General features: G+C 37.4%; 1 protein-coding gene across 2 annotated transcripts in view; it reads left to right on the top strand.

The window, feature by feature from the left end:
* Positions 1–633: 633 nt before the first annotated feature.
* The window catches only part of GDPD1 (glycerophosphodiester phosphodiesterase domain containing 1), a 56,324-nt gene continuing 36,658 nt past the window's right edge, over positions 634–20,299 (top strand). For both annotated transcript variants that reach the window (XM_039247298.1, XM_039247297.1), the window contains exons 1-2: positions 634–914; positions 13,009–13,051. In XM_039247298.1, the coding sequence (XP_039103229.1) occupies positions 773–914; positions 13,009–13,051 (185 nt within the window). In that variant the 5' untranslated portion in view covers positions 634–772. The remainder of the gene's footprint in view (positions 915–13,008; positions 13,052–20,299) is intronic.

The raw sequence follows: 20,299 nt of genomic DNA, 5'->3' as shown, positions 1-20,299 counted from the left end.
GTTTCCTGTCTTTTTAAAAAAGACTTTTAAGTAATAACCTATAACCTTGTCAACATTTTTTTATTCTGAATAGACTTGCAAGTCAACAAATATTTCTTGACTGCCTATCCTGTATAAGGCATGGGGATTGCATTTTCAGTGAAATGAGAGAGGAGTCTGTCCCTCAGATATTTGACTGATAAACTAGTATGTCTTATGTAAGTGTGACAATAGGGAAAGCTCAATCTTGGCCAGATAAATGGGTGAGTTTATTATGTGTTTTAGCAAGCTTTAACTCCTCCATTGGTAACAGTTCTTTGTACTTCCTAGAGTAGGGGCTAAGATGTGTCCTGGAAACTTTCCTTTTTTGATGCGTATTTTCTAATTATGTCAGGCCTTCCTGAAGGCTATCTTTGAATAGCCTTTTCTGTCCGTGTGATGGCAAAGGCGCTGGCAAGGTTTTCAAGTTTTCGCCTGTTTGGAGCTTTTCTGAAGTGCTGTGGGTTCTACCACAGAGCAGAGCTAGGTGACAAAGGCTCACTACCGGACCTCAGCAGGCTCCTAACCAGCAGCCGGAACGCGCCTGCGTACCGCAGCCCCTTTGTTGCTCAGGCGCTGGGGTCCGGCTGCGCCTGCGTGGAGGGCTGGCGCCGGCAAGTGTGTTGCACCGCTGGCACCGGCTGGGGGCGAGCAGACTTCGAGCCGCTGCCGCCGCCGCCGCCGCCGCCGTTGCGACCGCCGCAGCGGAGTTCAGAGGGCCCGGAGGTGGGGGACTTCCAACACGGTGGCTGAAATGTCGTCCACCGCGGCTTTTTACCTTCTCTCGACCCTGGGAGGGTACTTGGTGACCTCATTCTTGTTGCTCAAATACCCGACCTTGCTGCACCCGAGAAAGAAGCAGCGATTCCTCAGTAAACACATCTCTCACCGCGGAGGTGAGAGGGGTCCCCAGATCCCGATGGCGGAGGTGGGGGAGGCTTTTTTCCCCACTAGAGCTTAGGGTCCTTTGAAGCCCCGCAAAAGGCAGGGGGGTGGAAATAACGTGAGAGTTTGAGGAAGAATGGAGTGTGCGAAAAGAGGGCTTTCTGTAGGTGAAGGCGATGTGACGGGGAGGTCTCCTGAGGGAAGGTAAGGGGTCTTTAGATAAGAGAGCCAAGGTGGGGAATTTCTCGAGTGCAGCAGCGTCAGGGGTTCTCTGAAGGAGGAAGGACTCGGGTGAGAATTAAGGGTAAATGGAGCGTTTCTCGGCGGATGGAAGGATGATCGCAAGGTCCCTTCCTCGCAGCGAGGCACCAGGAGGGTGGGGGGAGCGCCGGGCAGAGCCAGGGGTACCCAGACGGGGCACCTGAACCGACTGCTCCGAGCAGAGCCAGTGGCTGATCCGGGGCGACATGCTTCAAAATTTGAGGAACTGCGTAAACCTGGAGCGTGCTGCAGCCGGTTGTCTGCAGTCCCTGGGGCTGGTCCCACCCCTACCCCCCTCTCTGAGCACTGATAATTAAGAAGAGAGGGAAACCGAGTCACTGACCGGGGGACACTTCCCAAGGTCACAATTCGAGCTTGGGCTGGATTGGGACAGAAACTGGAGCGTCCTGGTTCCCAACGCTGCAAGCCTTACACCTGTTTTTGTGTGTGTGTGTGTGTTTTTTAAGCCCCACCCTGCACCTCAGCAATGACACCTGGATTTCCTAAAGAGGAAAAGATGATGTAGTTTATGATAGGACTGTATTTGTTTAAAGAAAAAGAAGTTGCTTCTTGGAAAAGTATCTTACAAAGGAGCCTAGATAGTCCACCGTATAGTTTACCGAACAGCAGGCCAAGTCTTTGCTTTTTCATTATTGCAGAATAATGTGTCTTTATTTTATTTCAAGATGATGTGTAAAATGTTGTGAAACTGGATTAAGTAAAGTAATTTTAATTGTTTAGAGCTGAATGTTAAACTAGGTTAAAATGGCTTGGAATTTACAGTCTAATACTTGAAATGGTAAATTCTAGGAGTTTACAGTCTAAAACTTGATTTAGTACCATACCTTTTCTAACAAGAATTGGCCAGGAATACAGTTTTAAATATCACAGAAATGCATTAGCATTCTTGTGTATAATCTGTACAATTTTATTTTAAAAACAGTCCTAAAGAATGACTTCAATAGTATGCTAGTCTCCTTACTCATGAAAAGCATCAAAGGTTTTAAGGAGTCACCAGTGAAATGCCATGTTATTGCTTATTTGGTTTATCAGTGTGGTTTAAAAAATTCTTCTTTATGTTTTATTTTATTTTTGAGAGAGAGAGAGTGCGCAGCAGGGAAGGGACAGAGAGGGAGACACAGAATCCAAAGGCAGGCTCCCAGCTCCAGGCTCTGAGCTAGCAGGCAGCATAGAGTCCAATGTGGGGCTCAAACTCACTACCTCGAGATCATGCCCTGAGCCAAAGTTGGATGCTTAACCAACTGAGCCGCCCAGGCACCCTGGTTTATCTGTGTTTTAATTAGATACATAGTTAAACTGTAGGAGGACATGACTACTAATGTCCCTTCAATCATTAAAACCCCAAACCAACTTTTAGTGTTTAAATTGTTGCTGTAGAAGCAATTTTCAAAGGTAGTAGTCCTTTTATTTTAGAGATAGGCAGTACATGTACTACAGTTGTGTTTACTGATAATTTTTTTAAATAGTTGCTTGTTTTATTTTCAGTTTGTTTTTGTATGTATGTATGTATGTAATTTCTACACTCGGCGTGGGGCCTGAACTCATGATGGCAAGATCAAGAGTTGCATCCTCTTCTGACTGAGCCAGACAGGTGCCCCATGTTTACTGATTGAAAAAAAAAGAAAAATGTGCTTACTAAACGCCCAAACCAAAAACAAAACTAGACCCTCTAAAAAGCTATCTAAACTGTCATTATGGATGGTCTAAATTTTATTTTAGAATAAATACATGTTAATCTTTGAATTTTTGTTGACACTCTACAGATGAAAAAATCAGTACTCTATTGAGGTTAAAATGTGCTGGATCAACAAAACCAGTATCAAAACCAGGATAAGCTGGATCTCCAATGCTCATTTACTGTTGGAAATACTTTAAAAATATTTTTCTCAAGATACTAAGTCATTTCAGTTGTTTTAATTTCACCCTTATGTAAGATTTTCCATTTATTATTTGTAAATATGGCATCATGAGTATTTGTAATTTCTGAGACTGTCATGAGAATCTTGACATAGCTGAAACTGTCATGGGAATCTTGTTAAATACCTACAGACTTTAATCTGTTTCCTTATATGATAGTTCTAACACAATGTAGTAAGTTCCTGTGTTCTTAGTGTGTAATATACTTTTGTTGAGTATGTGCACCAATTAATACAATTGAATCCAGAGTGAATAGAGGAGATATTTACTAAAAAATACTTTGTAACTCAAGATACTAAATTTCTGGAAAGTAATAGATAAGGGAGGAGTCACCTCCTTCCTTACTCTGAATTTTTGTCTTGGACACTGCTAACAGCTATCACTAGTCTCCCTGTACATATTACTAACATTTGGGCTAATTCTCTATTGCCCTGACTTCAGATGCCTGATACTTCATGTAAACCAGATATATGACCGTTCCAAGATTGAAACATTGATCAAGGAGCGCCTGGGTGGCACAGTCGGTTAAGCATCTGACTCTTGGTTTCAGCTCCAGTCGTGATTTCATGGCTAATGAGTTCCAGCCCCACATCAGTCTCTGCACTGACGGTTTGGAGCCTGCTTGGGATCCCTCTCTCTCCCATTCTCTCTACCCCTCCCCCCACTCGTTCTCTCTCTCTCTCTCAAGTTAAAAAAAAAATTGATCAAATTATGTGTACAAAGTCTATACACCATAATTGCCATACCCTGAAACCCTTAATGTGTACTATATTATGTTTGCTGTAAAAGCGTTATCACCTGGGTCAGATTCTGGACCTACCACTAGTTAGCTTTGGGAAGAAGACTTCGTTTCCTTGTTTATAAATTGGGACTGTTTGCTTTGCTTCTTTTTAGGTTGTTATGAAGATTAGGTATATAAAATGCACTTGGGGAGCCTGGGTGTCTCAGTTGGTTAAGCAGCCGGCTTTTGATTTCGGCTCAAATCATGATCTCATGGTCGGTGAGTTCGAGTTCTGCATCAGGCATTGTGCTGATGATGCAGAGCCTGCTTGGGATCCTCTCTCTCCCTCTCTCTCTAACCTGCCCTCTCTCTCTCTCAGAAGTAAATAAATAAACTTAAAAAAATTAAAAATAAATCAAATGCACTTTGAAAACTGTGAAATTGTTTAGAAACACCAGTATGGATATAGGAGATCCACATATGTATTTTGCAGTAGATCTTTGAATTGATTGAGAAGGAATAAGCTCACCCTATACTTATGTTTTCAAAGTTTTAATGAACATATTGCCTTTTATTAAGATTGATTGTCCTTGAAAGAAGAAATGAAGGTTTCAAAAATTAAATGCCCTAGGCTTATTTTGTTCTTGCCTCTTTAAAGCATACACTGTATCCTATTATATTATAATAGGAAATGTTAATACATCTGGTTTCTTTTCTAGACTGAGTTCCTCAAGGGCAGGTTTCAGATTTTATTAATGCTTCTGTCTCTCACTTCTAGCACAGGTCCTAACATAATTAAAATAATAGCTTATTGTTTGCTAATTATCTACTGCATGTTAGATCCCTCCCATGTGTTTACTAAATATTTTGACCAAAGAACATCTTTTATAAGTACAATGTATTGGTGAAACACCAATAGGATCAAAGATATACCCTTTGGATTAAATGGAGAGCAAGCAGTAGTTTCAAAGTTCATTTTCTTAATTTCTCCATTAAAGTATGAATTTTATTAATGTTCTTTGCAATTGCATAAGTAACTCATGTTCATTGTAGAATATTGGGAAAATTTAGAAATTAAAAAAAGAAAAAATAGTTCCGCAGACTTTACTATCATAACACAATCTCTGTTAGCATTTTGAAGTATATCCCTTTAAATACATATTTTCTGAATCATAATGTATGTACATTTATTTCAGATGCCAACTGAGTTGGCTAGAGACACGATTGTAGGGAAATAGGGAAATAACTTACTTGAATACCCCTTAATTTATCTCTGTGAGCCAATTGAATTAAGCAACAGGCTTTTTTTTAAAAAAAAAATTTAATGTTGGGGCGCCTGGGCGGCTTAGTCGGTGAAGCGTCCGACTTTCGCTTAGGTCATGATCTCGCGGTTCGTGGGTTCGAGCCCCGCGTCGGGCTCTGTGCTGACTGCCAGCTCAGAGTCTGGAGCCTATTTCAGAATCTGTATCTCCCTCTCTCTCTGACCCTCCCCTGCTCACGCTGTCTCTCTCGCTCTCCTAGAAATAAATAAAAATATTAAAAAAAAAATTTTAATGTTGATTTACTTTTGAGAGAGTGCGCTTGCGCGAGCGACTGGGGGAGGGGCAGAGAGAGAGGGAGACCCAGAATCCAAAGCAGGCTCCAGGCTCTGAGCTTTCAGCACAGAGCCCGTGGCAGGGCTTGAACTCACAGACTGCAAGATCATGATCTGAGCCAAGTTGGTGCTCAACCGACTGAGCCACCCAGGTGCCCAATAATTTTTCTATAATATTTTTTATATTTAACTTTTCTAAATCTGAATACAATTTAAGAAATATATATATCTTTCAGCCATTGCCGAAAATAAGTGCATTTTAGTTTGCTTTGTTAAACAGGAACGTACTATTAAATAAATGATAAATGACTCCATTAATAATAAGGCATCAGTAGAAATAAGTGAACAAGTTGAGTAAATGAATAAGAAAAAAGTTCTTGTTGAAAGGGCACCTGGCTGGTTCAGTTATAACATGTGACTCTTGATCTCCTGATTGTGAATTCAAGCCCCATGTTGAGTGTAGATTACTTAAAAAAATAAACTTCAAAAAAAAGTCCTCATTGAAAAGTTAAGAATATTCCCTGGATATAGGAACAAGAATGAGGAAACGAGAGGTGAAGAGAAAGAATTGATATCCTGACATGAAACATGTTTCAGGGTGCAACTGCAGAATGCCATTTCCTTTATTTTTAATGTTTATTCATTTTTAAAAGGTGGGGGGAGAATGGGGCAGAGAGAGATGGAGACAGAGGATCTGGAGGTAGGCTCCGTGCTGACAGCAGAGAGCCTGATGTGGAGCTTAAACTCATAAACTGTGAGATCATGACCTGAGCTGAAGTCAGATGATTTTTTTTTTTTTTACTTTTTTTTAATGTTCATTTATTTTTGAGAGAGAGAGTGAGAGAGACAGAATGTGGGTGTGGGAGGGGCAGAGAGAGAATCTGAAACAGGCTCCAGACTCGAGCTCGACACGGGGCTGGAACCCATGAAACCACAAGATCATGACCTGAGCCAAAGTTGGAGACTTAACCGACTGAGCCACCCAGAAGCCCCCAAACCAGGCATTGTTTAAACTGATTGTTGCAGGAAAAGAAAAATTAGTGGCAAGTATGCTTCTATAAATGATATGCTAACTAGAAAGAAAAGGAATTCAAAAATTTCATGGAAGAAGAGCTACCACCAAATAATTCCTTGGAGAGGAATGACATGCTTTTTAATTAGTCCCTTAGTTACTCTCCAGGCTTTCACCATATGAATCTAGCAAGTAATTTGTGGGTATTCTCACTGTGGAATTTGTCTTCAAGCTTTACACACAAATAGTAAGTAGAAGAATATGGGAGTAAGGATCAATGTGAATAACTTATCTGTAAAATTGAAATAAAGGTGTTCTATGAATGGCAGCATAGAAGCTGTCGCATAGTGGTAAAAAAGATAGGATCTGAAATCATATGGGTTATACTTGAATTATAGTTCCTCTTGTTGGCTATGTGACCATACCCAATTTTTTTCTGGTAGTGGAGTTTTAATGAAATGATACATAAAGTGCAAAGCACAGTGTATAGCTTCTACTAATTATTAATATGCTGACTACCTTTTCAATATTTTATTTAGTTCTAGCTATTAATTTCATAAACTTATAAAATCAAAGATAAGTAAGAATGTTTTCATACTTAAGCTGTTAGGTTTTAGTGAAACATAAATGCAGACTTTGTAAATATTAGTAAAAATTATAATAACTGGGAAAATGTACTTCAGAGTACTGAATACCTATCTTATTTTTTCCTAGTCCCAAACCAAAAGATAATGTCAAGTCAAACATACAAAAGTATTAAGACTCTGTGAACAAACAATGACATATAACTTTTTTCAAGCAAATACCTTTTTTTTAAATTTTATTTTAAGTAAGCTCTATACCCAACATGGGGCTGAGATCAAGAGTCACATGCTCTACCAACTGAACCAGCCAGGCACGCTGAATACACATAACTTTTAATATTTTGTGTGACATAATTGGAAGTACACACACAAAACACTTTTGTTGCATATCAAAGTATGATGGTGGTTGTCTTGAGGAAAAGCACTTGTGCGATCATTTGAATTGTGAGCTGAATTAGCCTTTATTTTTTCCACAGAACACCATTTTTACTTAAAAAAAACGTGGTTATTCAGACTTGAATACTTGGCAGATATGTATATGAAAATTATAAAATGAGCCAGTCATGAGAAGAAAAATAAGCTAGCTTCATTCTCTTAAGGTAGTGCCAATGATTACATTTGAGTTTTCAAGCAAAAATTGGAAATTTGGAAAATTTATATCCTCCACTGCAAGCTTCATAGCTTTCTTAAAGATTTTCCTGATGAGATGAGTTATCAACAAATGTGACTTTAAAACCTATTGTATAATAAAACATGTCAGCATTTAGAAGAGCAGCATGATTCAGTGAATTCATATTTTCCAAAAGACCAATGCATGATATAAAAGAATGCATGGGTGAAAGATGCATTCATCTTTGATGAAAGTTCAAGATGGACCAATGGATTTTCATGCAATAGAGCATGAAAAGGTGATTCATATGGTTTAGATTCCACATTGCAGCTAACTTTTAAGAAACTACCACTTGTTAAATTTTGGTGCAATATCAAAAAAGAATCTTTCTTTTCCAACTACCTATCTGGGTGAAGGTTGATATACATGTATGAAGCAGATGTGAGCATCTGCTTTCTATAAAACCAGGCATTAAAAAGATTTACATTTACATTTGCAAAAATGTAAAACAATGCCACTCTTCTCATTGTATTTTTTTTTTTTGGAAGAGAGTTCATTTTCATAAAATACTATGTTAACGAAAAAACATTATGTTAACATGTAATGGGTTTATTACTGTTATTTCAAGTAAACAAATTTAAAAATTTTAATATTGTTGGCCCCTGGCTGACTCAGTCAGTAGAGCACGCGACTTCATCTTGGAGTCAAGAGTTTGAGCCCCATGTTGGGCATAGAGATTACTTTTTTTATTTAAAAAATTTTTTTAATGTTTTTTTAAATTTATTTTTGAGAGAGAGAGAGAGCCAGCGTAAGCAGGGAAGGGTCAGAGAGAGAGGGAGACACAGAATCCAAAGACAGACTCCAGGCTCTGAGCTGGCTGTCAGCACAGAGCCTGACGCGGAGCTCGAACCCATGAACTGTGAGATCATGACCCGAGCCAAAGTCAGACACTTAACCAACTGAGCCACCCAGGTGCCCCAAGATTACTTTTTTCTGAAAGTTAAAAAAAATTTTTTTTAATATTCAGTTTCTAATATGTAATTATTAATGGATATAATCCACATAATTAAAAGCTCATTGAGGTACTCAGTAAAAGAATCCTGAGACTGAAATCGTTGGGAACTAACAGTTTAAAACATTAACTCTGGACTGTAAAAAGAATCATTGTAATCTGAAGTGATAAGAAAGCACTACTTCATGGAGGAATTGAGAATTGAATTAATTCTGGTATTGAGGTTAAGAAATATTGGGATGCTGTGGTGAAGAGAATTTTCCAGGCTTAAGCACATATGCCATGCGCTTAATATTTTGATTCTCCCACTATTTTATTTTATTTTTATTTTATTTTTTTTTTATATTTTTATTTTTATTTCTAGGAGAGAGAGAGACAGCGTGAGCAGCGGAGGGTCAGAGAGAGAGGGAGTCACAGACTGAAGCAGGCTCCAGGCTCTGAGCTGGCAGTCAGCACAGAGCCCGACGCGGGGCTCGAACCCACGAACCGCGAGATCATGACCTAAGCGAAAGTCGGACGCTTAACCAACTAAGCCACCCAGGCGCCCCCTCTCCCCACTATTTTAAAAGTAATGCATTTTGGGGGTGCCTGGGTGGCTCAGTTGGTTGGGTAACCCACTTTGGCTCAAGTCATGATCTCAGAGTTTGTGGGTTTGAGCCCCGCATGTAGCCCTGTGCTGACAGCTCAGAGCCTGGAGCCTGCTTCAGATTGTGTGTCTCCTTCTCTCTCTGCCCCTCCCCAACTTGTGCTCTCTCTCTCTCTCTCTCAAAAAATAAATAAACATTAAAAACAAATTTTTAAAAAGTAATGCATTTTCATTGTAGAGGGATTGTAAGATATAGAAGAATGCATATTAGAAAAGAAATCATTTGTATTCCAGACACCTGGAGATAACTGCTGTTTGATTTGTTAAGTTAAACTACCGACTGCTTTATTGTGCCAAAAACCAAAGAAAATGGAAAGGCACAGAAGTCAGCTTGAAGGCTAATGATATTTACTAACTTGGATCTCCTGGTGAAGATGGAAGGTGGTGTCTGCCAAACTTTTCCATTGTGAAACTGCTCCTTTTTTCTTTGTAATGAATAAGTATTTTTGTAGGAAGGTTCTTTGAAACTACATATGTATCCCATTCCTCATCAAACTTTCAGTGTATTTACTAAAATGGACTCAGTGTTTTCTTTCTTTTTTGGGAGTAGGTTCAACAGTTTCTGTTTTATTTGATGATTATTGCCATTATTTTGGTGCCAACATTGTTCCAGGTTTGGCCAATGAGAGCCTCTTCAAACTGACTTCTGTATCCTTTTAACTTCCTTGCTTTTTGGCACAAAAAGCAGTCAGTAGTTTAATTTATTTAACCTACTAATAACCATTTTAGAGGACTCTTGTCTTTATTGGTCATATTCTACAGTACTTTGTTCTTGAATATTGATTATCCGAATATAACATATTTCCATAGTTTTTAAAAAAGTTTTTGTTAATGCCTTATTTATTTCTGAGAGAGAGAGAGAGACAGCATTAGCAGGGGAGGGTCAGAGAGAGGGAGATACAAAATCCAAAGTAGGCTCCAGGCTCTGAGCTGTCAGCACAGAGACCGACGCGGGGCTCAAACCCACAAACTGTGAGATCACGACCTGAGCCGAAGTTGGACGCTTAACCGACTGAGCCACCCAGGCACCCCTCCATAATTTTTGACTAAAACAAACACCAGCTAGATTTTAAAAGTCATTTAATCTACCAAAGAAAATCAAAGTCATTTAACCTCAAAAGAGCACTTACCTTTTTTTAAAGTTTATTTATTTATTTTGAGAGAGAGAGAACTCGTGTGTGCCAGTGGGGAGGGGCCAAGAGAGGGAGAGACAGAATCTCAAGCAGGCAGGCATCTTGCTGTCAGCACAGAACCCAATGCAGGGCTCAAATCCACAAATCATGAGATCATGATGAAGAGTCTGTCGCTCAACGAACTTAGCCACCCAGGCACCCCAAAAAAGCACTTACTTAAAACAAACTGTAATCTTCGTATTTACTTCATCTGTTTTCTATTGTGCATCAATTCTAGTAACTAAATGAACCTAAAATCAAAGTAGCCTTTTTCACACGGATATTCCTTTCTCTCTGCTAAACTATGGACCTTTAGAATATTATTAGGTTAATATATACATTTCTTCATACCTTGTATTTCTATTGATTATTAATTAGGTTGTCATAAAAATACAATCTAACAATATAAAAGAAGAAGAATATTTTAATACTCTCACAAATATGTCCACATGGTATTGTATGTAAAACATGCTATTGCTAATACTTAAACAGTACCCTAAACTTGAAGTGTTTCTTTTTGTTAAGAGGAAATTGTCTGTTTTCTGAAGTATTTGGAAAAATATTTTCTAAGTATTTTTCCTGTGCATTCCATTAATTAGTAATACTGACATCTTTTAATTTTAAAATATTTTAAAACATGTTAATTGATTCTGTCTAGTATATATAATATACTGTGTCCTTTTTATCATTGCAATATTATTCATTCATCAGTCAGTGGACATTCACCAAGCACCAGTTACTAGTAATAATAGCAATAATCTTTTACTTTTACTGAATTTTCACTACAGTAAAATCTTGGATTGCGAGCAACTTGTTCTGCAAGTGTTCCGCAAGACAAACGAACATTTCTAATAAATTTTAGCTTGATGAATGAGCAATGTTTTGCAATACAAGTAGTATATTATGCCACATGTTACATGATCACAACCAAGCTGATGGTCCTTTGAAATTCACTTTGACATATTAGTATTTTTGTTTTTTGTTTTTAATGTTTGTTTATTCTTGGAGAGACAGAGACAGAGCACGAGCAAGGGAGGGGCAGAGAGAGAGGGAGATACAGAATCTGAAGGAGGCTCCAGGCTCTGAGCTGTCAGCAGAGAGCCCAGTGCGGGGCTCGGACTCACAAACCGTGAGATCATGACCTGAGCTGAAGTCAGAAGCTTAACTGACTGAGCCACTCAGGCACTCCAACGTATGAGTGTTTTGCATTATAAGCATGTTTCGCGAATGATTATGCTTGCAAACCAAGGTTTTACTGTATTTCATTAAATCTAATGTCATTAGTTATAAAATGCACATTTTAATGTGCTGCTAAGAGAAAATCTTGCCAAATAGACTATTACATATGATTCATTGTAAAATGCTCCCTAACTTCAGAAATATTAAAAAGGGAAAAACTATCATTTTTTAAATTGTTGACATAGAGCACTTGACATGTTAATTCACTTAATTACACCAATCTTATGAGACAGGTGCCATCATTATCCTCATCTTTTTAAAAGACTTATTTGGCAGGGGTTGAGGGCCGAGGGTAGCAGCACCTGGCTGGCTCAGTCAGTAGAGCATGTGATTCTTGATCTAGGTCCTGAGTTTAGCCCCATGTTGAAGGTAGAGTAAATTTACTTAATAAAAAAAAAAATCTTTTCAGTATATATTTTTAAAGTAATCTCTACTGCCAGTGTGGGGCTCAAACACACAATGCTGAGAAAAAGGGTCAGTGCCCTACTGACCAAGCCAGCCAGGTGCCCCTCATTCTTATAAAGAAGCTCAGTCACAGAGAGGTTATGTAACTTTTACCAAGGTCATGCAAATATCAAATAGATTTGAGAATGAAGATCCTAACTCCACCTCAATTACTACACTGTACTGCCTTCAGCCAGAGTGATTAAAACAGTCACTTTTCAATAATTCTTAGGAAAAGTAGGAATCAGGTTAATAATTTATGCTGTAATATAAATGTCTTATTAGAGAGCTGCATAAGAGAGTATGGGGATGCAGAGGAGAGATGGTTTAACTCTTTCTGAGGAGATGTATATGTATCGAGTCCTCTTCTGTCAAGATATTGTAGCTTAAAAATCATGTTTAAGTTCTTCTAACCTTTCTGTGTTGCTGTGACTGTTTTAATCTTTCATTCTTCCTGCTGCAGCCAAAAATATTTTTTTCAAAATACCATTAAAACACTTTTCTTTTTTTTTTTTAATGCTTTATTTCTAGGAGAGAGAGAGAGAGAGAGCGTGAACAGGGGTGGGTCAGAGAGAGAGGGAGTCACAGACTGAAACAGGCTCCAGGCTCTGAGCTGGCAGTCAGCATAGAGCCCGACGCGGGGCTCGAACCCACGAACCACGAGATCATGACCTAAGCGAAAGCTGGATGCTTAACCGACTAAGCCACTCAGGCGCCCCAAAATACCATTAAAACACTTTAAAACACTTTTAATGTCTTCATAGTATATAAACATAAAGATTACTAGATGTATCTTATTAAAGTGAATATCTGGAAAAATAAAAAGTTCAAATTAGCTAAGTAAATGAAGTTTAAATTGAATGTTTTCACAGGTGCTGGAGAAAATTTGGAGAATACAATGGCAGCCTTTCAGCAGTAAGTATATAAAAAGGTATTCTTTTACAGTTTATCTTTGAAGTGATAAAGATTCACAAAGTGAAGATAGTATACGTGTAGCATCCACTTGGGATAGTTGTTTCTATTTTATTAAAATCACGCTTTTTTTTTTTTTTAATTTAGCTAGTCTGAAGTGTTACAAAGAGTGTTTGGCCTCTGCATAACTGAAAAACTAGAACAGAGTTGTGGGTAATCAAAAGATACTATAGTTCTAAAGCTGAAAGAAGACATTTGTAACAAGGAACATACTGTGTGTAATGCTAATTAGTCTTGGAGAGAAAGAGAAAAGGAGAAAATGAAACAACTGTTACACTGATTGCTGTTTATGAATAGAGTTATGTGTCTACCCTGTAATTCTTCTACCGACCTGAACCTGTAATCTGGTCTTTCTTGTTTGAAGCTTTATGAGTGGGGATCTTATTTTTCTGAATAAGATAGATTTTTTTCAGTGTTTCAGTTATTCCTATTTCATATAGATCTCTTTTAGGGCACCTCACAGAGAAGCAGCAGGAGAGACAGGAACGAAAGCTGATTGATACCTTGTTCTTTGTCTTAGAGTAAATGATCATCATCAGTCTGTGGTAATGGTGAAAACACGGTTTTGTTTTCTCAGGAAAATAAGGCAGGGAATATGCAAAGTTATACCCCATGGAAGACATTACCTTTCCATATTTAATAAAAAAATATTTTTTAAATTTTTAAAAAATTTTTACTCAGTTTTGAGAGACAGAGCACAAGTGTGGGGAGTGGGGCTCGAGAGAGGGAGACGCAGAATCTGAAGCAGGCTCCAGGCTCTGGGCTGTCAGCACAGAGCCTGATGTGGGGCTCACACTCATGAACCATGAGATCATGTCCTGAGCCAAAGTCGGATGCTTAACTGACTGAACCACCAGGTGCCCCGAAAAATATTTTCTTAATCTACTTACTGAGCCATGTTTATGCATACAATTGGAGCTAAGAAATCAGGAGAAGTTGGCTTAAGTTTTTGTTCTGTTTCTCATCATTCAAAGACACCTTAAAATTTAGGTGTGTCTGGCTGACTCAGTCCATAGAGCATGTGACTTTTTATCTTGGGGCTGTAAGTACTAGCCCCAGATTAGGTGTAGAGATTACTTAAAAATAAAAATAACAAAAACACCTTAGAGTTTATTTTTCCTGTTATCAGGTCCAAATGTACTGCTTTTCCAGATTCTAGTTTTATCTAAATCCTATCCTCCTACGTTTGTCATTGCTTATTCTTCCTGTTCTGTAGTACAGTGCGTTTGACTATAATCCCCCAAATTCTCTTACATCCCTAAAAATGCAGAAAACTTTCCTCCTGTCTGTGGAAAAAACTTTCCAGACTCTGATACAGAACACTTTAAATTACTCTAAGTTTAAAAAAATAAAATAAATGAATTACTTTATTTGTACAGTTTACACTGAGATGTATATCAGTGTGTACCCAATATACTATGATTTATCAAATATTTGTTGTCTGGAATGTAGTGATATATATAATATCTGGGGGATAAATGCTTATAACTTTGAATGATTCTAAGCATTCTTTATGTTTAAAGTGTATTATTTTGTAAGTTTTTCTCCATATTGTTAAATTTTTACCAACCACCCTTATTTGTGAAATTAAAATACTTGGTTACAATAAACTCTTTCTAAGGATACTACCTTTGTATAATAAGTTATTTATAAGGTGGTATATAAATGGTTTTATCTTTGAAGATTGATCATCTGAAAAGTTTTTTTGAAATGCATAGAATGTCTGATTTAGGTGGTTTTTACTTGCCAGATACGACATTACATTTACTATGTTTAGTTGTTGTTTGTCTTTTTTATTTTCTTTGTTCATTTGTCTTATTTCTTAAATTCAACATATGAATAAAATCATATGGTATTTGTCTTTCTCTGTCTGACTTATTTCACTTAGCATCATATCCTCTAGGTCCATCCATGTTGTAAGTGGCAAGATTTCATTTTTTTAAATGGCTGAGTAATATTCCATGGTATATATGTATATGTAATATATATATATATGTGTGTGTGTATGTAATATATATATGTATATGTAATATATATGTGTTTATATGTAATATATATATGTATATGTAATATATATATATACACCACATCTTTATTCAGTTATCTGTTGATGGACATTTGGGTTGCTTCTACATCTTGGCTGTTGTGATGAATAATGCTGTAATAAACATAGGGGTGCACATATCTTTTTGAATTAGTGTTTTCATTTTCTTTGGGTAAATACCCAGTAGTGGAATTACTGGATCACATGGTAATTTTATTTTTACTTTTTTTGGGGGAACCTCCGTATTGTTTTCCACAGTGGCTGTGCCATTGCATTCCTACCCACAGTACACGACAGTCGCTTTTTTCCCACATCCTTGCCAACATTTGTTTCTTGTGGGGTGTTTGTTTTGTTTTGTTTTTTATTTGAGAGAGAGGGAGAGAGAGAATCTTAAGCAGGCTCTACACTCATCATGGAGCCTGATGCAGGGGTTGATCCCATGACCCTGGGATCAACCCATGACCTGAGTTGAAATCAAGAGTCTTATACTCAACCCACTGAATCACCCAGGTACCCTATTTCTTGAGTTTTTGACAAGTGTTAGCCATTCTGACAAGTGTGAGGTGATACCTCATTATAGTTTTTATTTGTTTTTCTCTGATGGTGAGTGAAGCTGAACATCTTTTCATAGTGTGTTGGCCATCTGTAGGTATCCTTTGGAGAAATGTCTGTTCATGTCTTCTGCTCATTTTTTTAAAAATGTTTTATTTATTTTTGAGAGAGAGAAAGAGAGAGAGAGAGAGCACAAATGGGGGATGGGTATAGAGAATGGGAAATAGAGGATCTGAGGTGGAGTCCGTGCTCACAACAGAGAGCCTTATGTGGGGCTCAAACTCATGAACCTCGAGATCATGACCTGAGCCAAAGTCATACACTTAACTGACTGAACCACCCACGTGGCCCTCTTCTGCCTGTTTTTCAACTGGATTATTTGGGTTTGGGGGTGTTGAGTTGTATCAGATTTTATATATTTTGGATATTAACCCTTTATAGATAGGTCACTTGCAAATCTCTTCTCCCATTCAGTAGGTTGACTTTTAGATTTGTTGTTTGTTTACTTAAGTGTACAGAAGCTTTTTATTTTGGTGTAGCCCCAATACATTAATTTTGCTCTTGCTTCTCTTGTATGAGGAGACATATCTAGAAAAATGTTTCTAAGGCTAATGTCAAAAAAATTACTGCCTAGTTTCTCTTCTAGGAGTTTTATGGTTTTAGGCCTCAGTTTAGGTCTTTAATCCATTTTGAATTTATTTTTGTGTATGATGTAAAAAAGTGGTCCAGTTTCATTCTTTTTCATGTAGCTGTCCACTTTTTTCTGCACCATTTGTTAAAGAGACGATATTTTCCCCAATAGGCTTAATTTTAACCTCTTTTTAAATTTGTTGTTTTTGGTGGTTTTTGTGTTTTGTTTTATCTTATGTATGTATCAGTGCTCTTGCTATCAATCAATACTTTTGTTTTCATTTAGAAATATTCTATTAGCTCTTTAACTTCTGGGATACTTAGAAGGTCTTTTTTCTTTCTTAATACCTGTTTCATGTGCAGCAAGAAAAAGATCATGTCAACATACTATTTTCAAGGTACATTATGTTTAAAAGGTGGAGTTATGATACATAATTGGCAAAATATAGATACTGTGCTTAAGTATGGTATATCTTTGATAGGATAAGTAGTTGAGAGTGAGATAGTAAAAATATAATGAGCAGCTAAAATTTAGATCTTATTTATGTACATGTGTAGACATACATTTTACAGAGTATATATATATACACATGTATATGTATGTCACATATATATATATGACACAGAAGTGAAGAGAAGAAGATATTAGAGAAAGTATAAATAGTTGGTCAGGGAAGCCTGGTTAAGATTCACCAGAAAATTGAAAAGATACCAGGACTAGAAGATTTATCATTTGGTACAGAGGAAGAAGCTATTTTTAAAATGTGAAAGTGTTTGGGGTGCCTGACTGGCTCAGTTGGTAGAGCATGCAACTCTCAATTTCTGGGTTGTGAGTTTGAGCCCCACACTGGGTGCAGAGATTACTCAAAAACAAAAGCAAAAACAAAAAAGAAAGGGAAAAAAATGTGAAATGTTTGAGATTAAGATGTAAGGGTATGTAGATAAGATATGTCTAGGAAATTGAAAGAGCCTTAAGAATGTATGGAAAATTATTTCATTCTAGTGGGCCGAAAGAAGTAATTAGGACTGACAAAGTAATAATTGCATCTCACCATTTTTTCCTGTTTCCTTCTTTCTTTCTTTCTTTTATTCTTTGCATCTCACAATTTCTAAAAAGTCCTGTAATGTGGTTTATAAAATGCTTTCACAAACACCCTAGGTTATGAATATAGCTCCTCTGTGGTTCCTTTTGTGGCAAGAATCCTTCCATATTGATCTCTCAGTCCCTAACACCTAGGTCTGGTGCTAATAGACTCTCACCAGTTGCTTAGCGAATGATATATGGCATGGGGAACTCAAGAACAAAGCAGAATATTAACAGAAGACAGATGAAGGAGACAGAACCCTGTCCATAATAAGTATAGAACCAAAAACTTAGGAACTGTAATACACACACACACGGACACGCACACACACACGCATATACACACACAGTTACTAAGCCCTTGAGTATATAAAATTTGGCTCTTAAGAGCTAATAAAACTAGGTTATTAAACCAGGCCGCCTTTGTAAATTCCCACAGGATGATTTGATCCCTGTGGTATTAGCATGAATGGTAAAAGAAAGAAACAAATTGTTTTAGCAATAGCTGGAAGTGTAAGTTGGCAGGCAGTCAAAGTAATTAATCAGTGACCTGGTTCTCATAGTATGTTTTTCAGAATATCTCATTAATCCTGTACTAATTTCTCATCTGTGAAATGTTGTGAGGAATTAAAGAGATTGAAATAAATTCCTTAATATAGGGTCTGTTTTAAATTAAATTGTTATTGTTTCTGTGGAATTTCAAGTAATTTCACATCTTTTAGAGCTAGAGTTTTTATTTCTTTTTCTGGTAATGTTGAACCTTGGCTTCCCTTTTACTATGCTTGTCATCAGCTTGTCATAAATTCAGTATATTATTAAAAAAAAAATTCGGCTATAAATACCTGGTGCTTCAATTGAGATAGGTGCATATTGTTGTTTATGGAAAATTTTGAACGCCAAAGTAATGAAAATTTTTCTTTTTCTTGCTATTTCTAGCTATTTGTGTATCAAATTTGGGATAATTTTATTAGGATAATTTACAAATTGTCCCGGATGCACTTACTATTGCTCTGAATTTTTATTAGCTTATTCATAAGAGATAAGCATACAATAAGTAGAAAATATTTTTTATTCAACTCCTAACCATTTCTAAAAATAGCCAACATTTTAGCTAATGGCAAACTTAGTACTTAGATTTCTTAGGTAAAAAGTATAATTTTTTTTAATACAGAAAAATATAGATAGACTCTACTCTCATTCTCCCTTCACATAGTCATAGAAAAAAATTACAAAAGAAAAGAAAAAGAAAGTAAGATATGCACATGACCAAAAATTACTAGTACGAATTTTTTTTTAGTTATATAAAGGATTTTAGGATTTTATTTCAAAACTGTTTGCTGGCTGTGTAGATTGCTTACAGTTTCTACATTTTTTATTTTATTTAAAAACATTGAACACAGAATAACAACAACATTTAAGAAAATTAGAAAATACAGAAGAGTGATTCTACCAACCTAAAATCTGTTTTTGTTTGCTTATTTCTTTTCTAAACTTTTTTTTAACGTTTATTCATTTTAGAGAAGCAGAGTATGAACAGGAATGAGCAGAGTATGAGCGGAGAGAGACACAGAATCCGAAGCAGGCTCCAGGCTCTGACCTGTCCACACAGAGCCCGACTCGGGGCTCAAACCCATGAACCGTGAAATCGTGACCTGAGCCAAAGTTGAACGCTTAACTGACTGAGCCATTCAGACACCACTTGTTTCCTTACTTCTTTTTGGATTTTATTTTTATCCGTTTGTGATTCTAGCAAACACAATTGGCAAACAAATATTTTCTTTTAAAGGTGGATATCCTTTAGAAGAGGATACATAAAGGTAATTATTTATGTCTTACTAAGAATTACATTAAGGAGCCAGGTTTGTTTTTCTCCTAACAACTAGTAGTAATCAGGACACTGAAAGGGAGTGTTAATTAGGGAGGAATAGGGGAGCAGTATGAGATTTTGGCATAAGGCCTCAAATGACCATTGGGATGGGAATTGGTTGTGGTTTTTTTTTTTTAAGTTTAATTATTTATTTTGAGAGAGAGAGGGCACGCACATTCAAGAAGGGGAGGGGCAGAGAGACAGAGAGAGAGAGAATCTCAAGCAGGCTCCACACACTGTCAGCACAAAGGCTGATGCGGGGCTCAAACCCATGAACCATGAGATCATGACCTGAGCCAAAATCAAGAGTAGGGTGCTTCACCAACTGAGCCACCCAGACGCCCCTAGGATAAGACTTGGGAATGGGATCCTCATTAGAATGGATCATCAGAAGTAAGTGAAATAAGAGAAAATGAGTAAGTGGTTGGCTCCAAAGGCAAATTTTGTCAGTTGCATAATTTTAGAAGCATTATATCTGGGATAGCCAAAGATCTTTAAAATTCCTAAAAATCCTTCTAATCTAGGTCCCACTGGATTCCACCTACCACAACCTTATTCTTTCTTTTTTTTTCTTCTTTTTAGTTTATTTATTTGTTTTGAGAGAGAGAGCCTGAGTGGGGCAGGGGCAGAGTGGGAGAGAGTATATCCCAAGCAGGCTTCGTGATGTCAGCACAGAGCCCAATACAGGGCTCGAACTCCCGAACCTATAGATCATGACATGAGTTGAAACCAGGACTCCAAGGCTCAACTGACTGAGCCAACCAGGCGCCCCTCATTCTTTCTTTTACAAGTGAATTAACACACATTAAAAAAAAACAAAAACATTAAGAAATGGGGCACCTTGGTGGCTCAGTCGGTTGTGTCCGACTTCAGCTCAGGTCATGATCTCGCAGTTCGTGAGTTTGAGCCCCATGTCGGGTGGGCTATGTGCTGACAGCTGGGAGCCTGGAACATGCTTCAGATTCTGTGTCTCCCTCTTTTTTTGCCCACCCGCCTCACACACTCTCTCTCTCT

The sequence above is a fragment of the Hyaena hyaena genome, unplaced genomic scaffold (genome assembly GCF_003009895.1).
Source record: "Hyaena hyaena isolate Hyena2069 unplaced genomic scaffold, ASM300989v1 scaffold_298, whole genome shotgun sequence".
NCBI classification, from domain to species: Eukaryota; Metazoa; Chordata; class Mammalia; order Carnivora; family Hyaenidae; genus Hyaena; species Hyaena hyaena.
The sequence above is the reverse complement of the archived record's forward strand: the minus strand, read 5'-3'. Positions and strand labels throughout refer to the sequence as shown.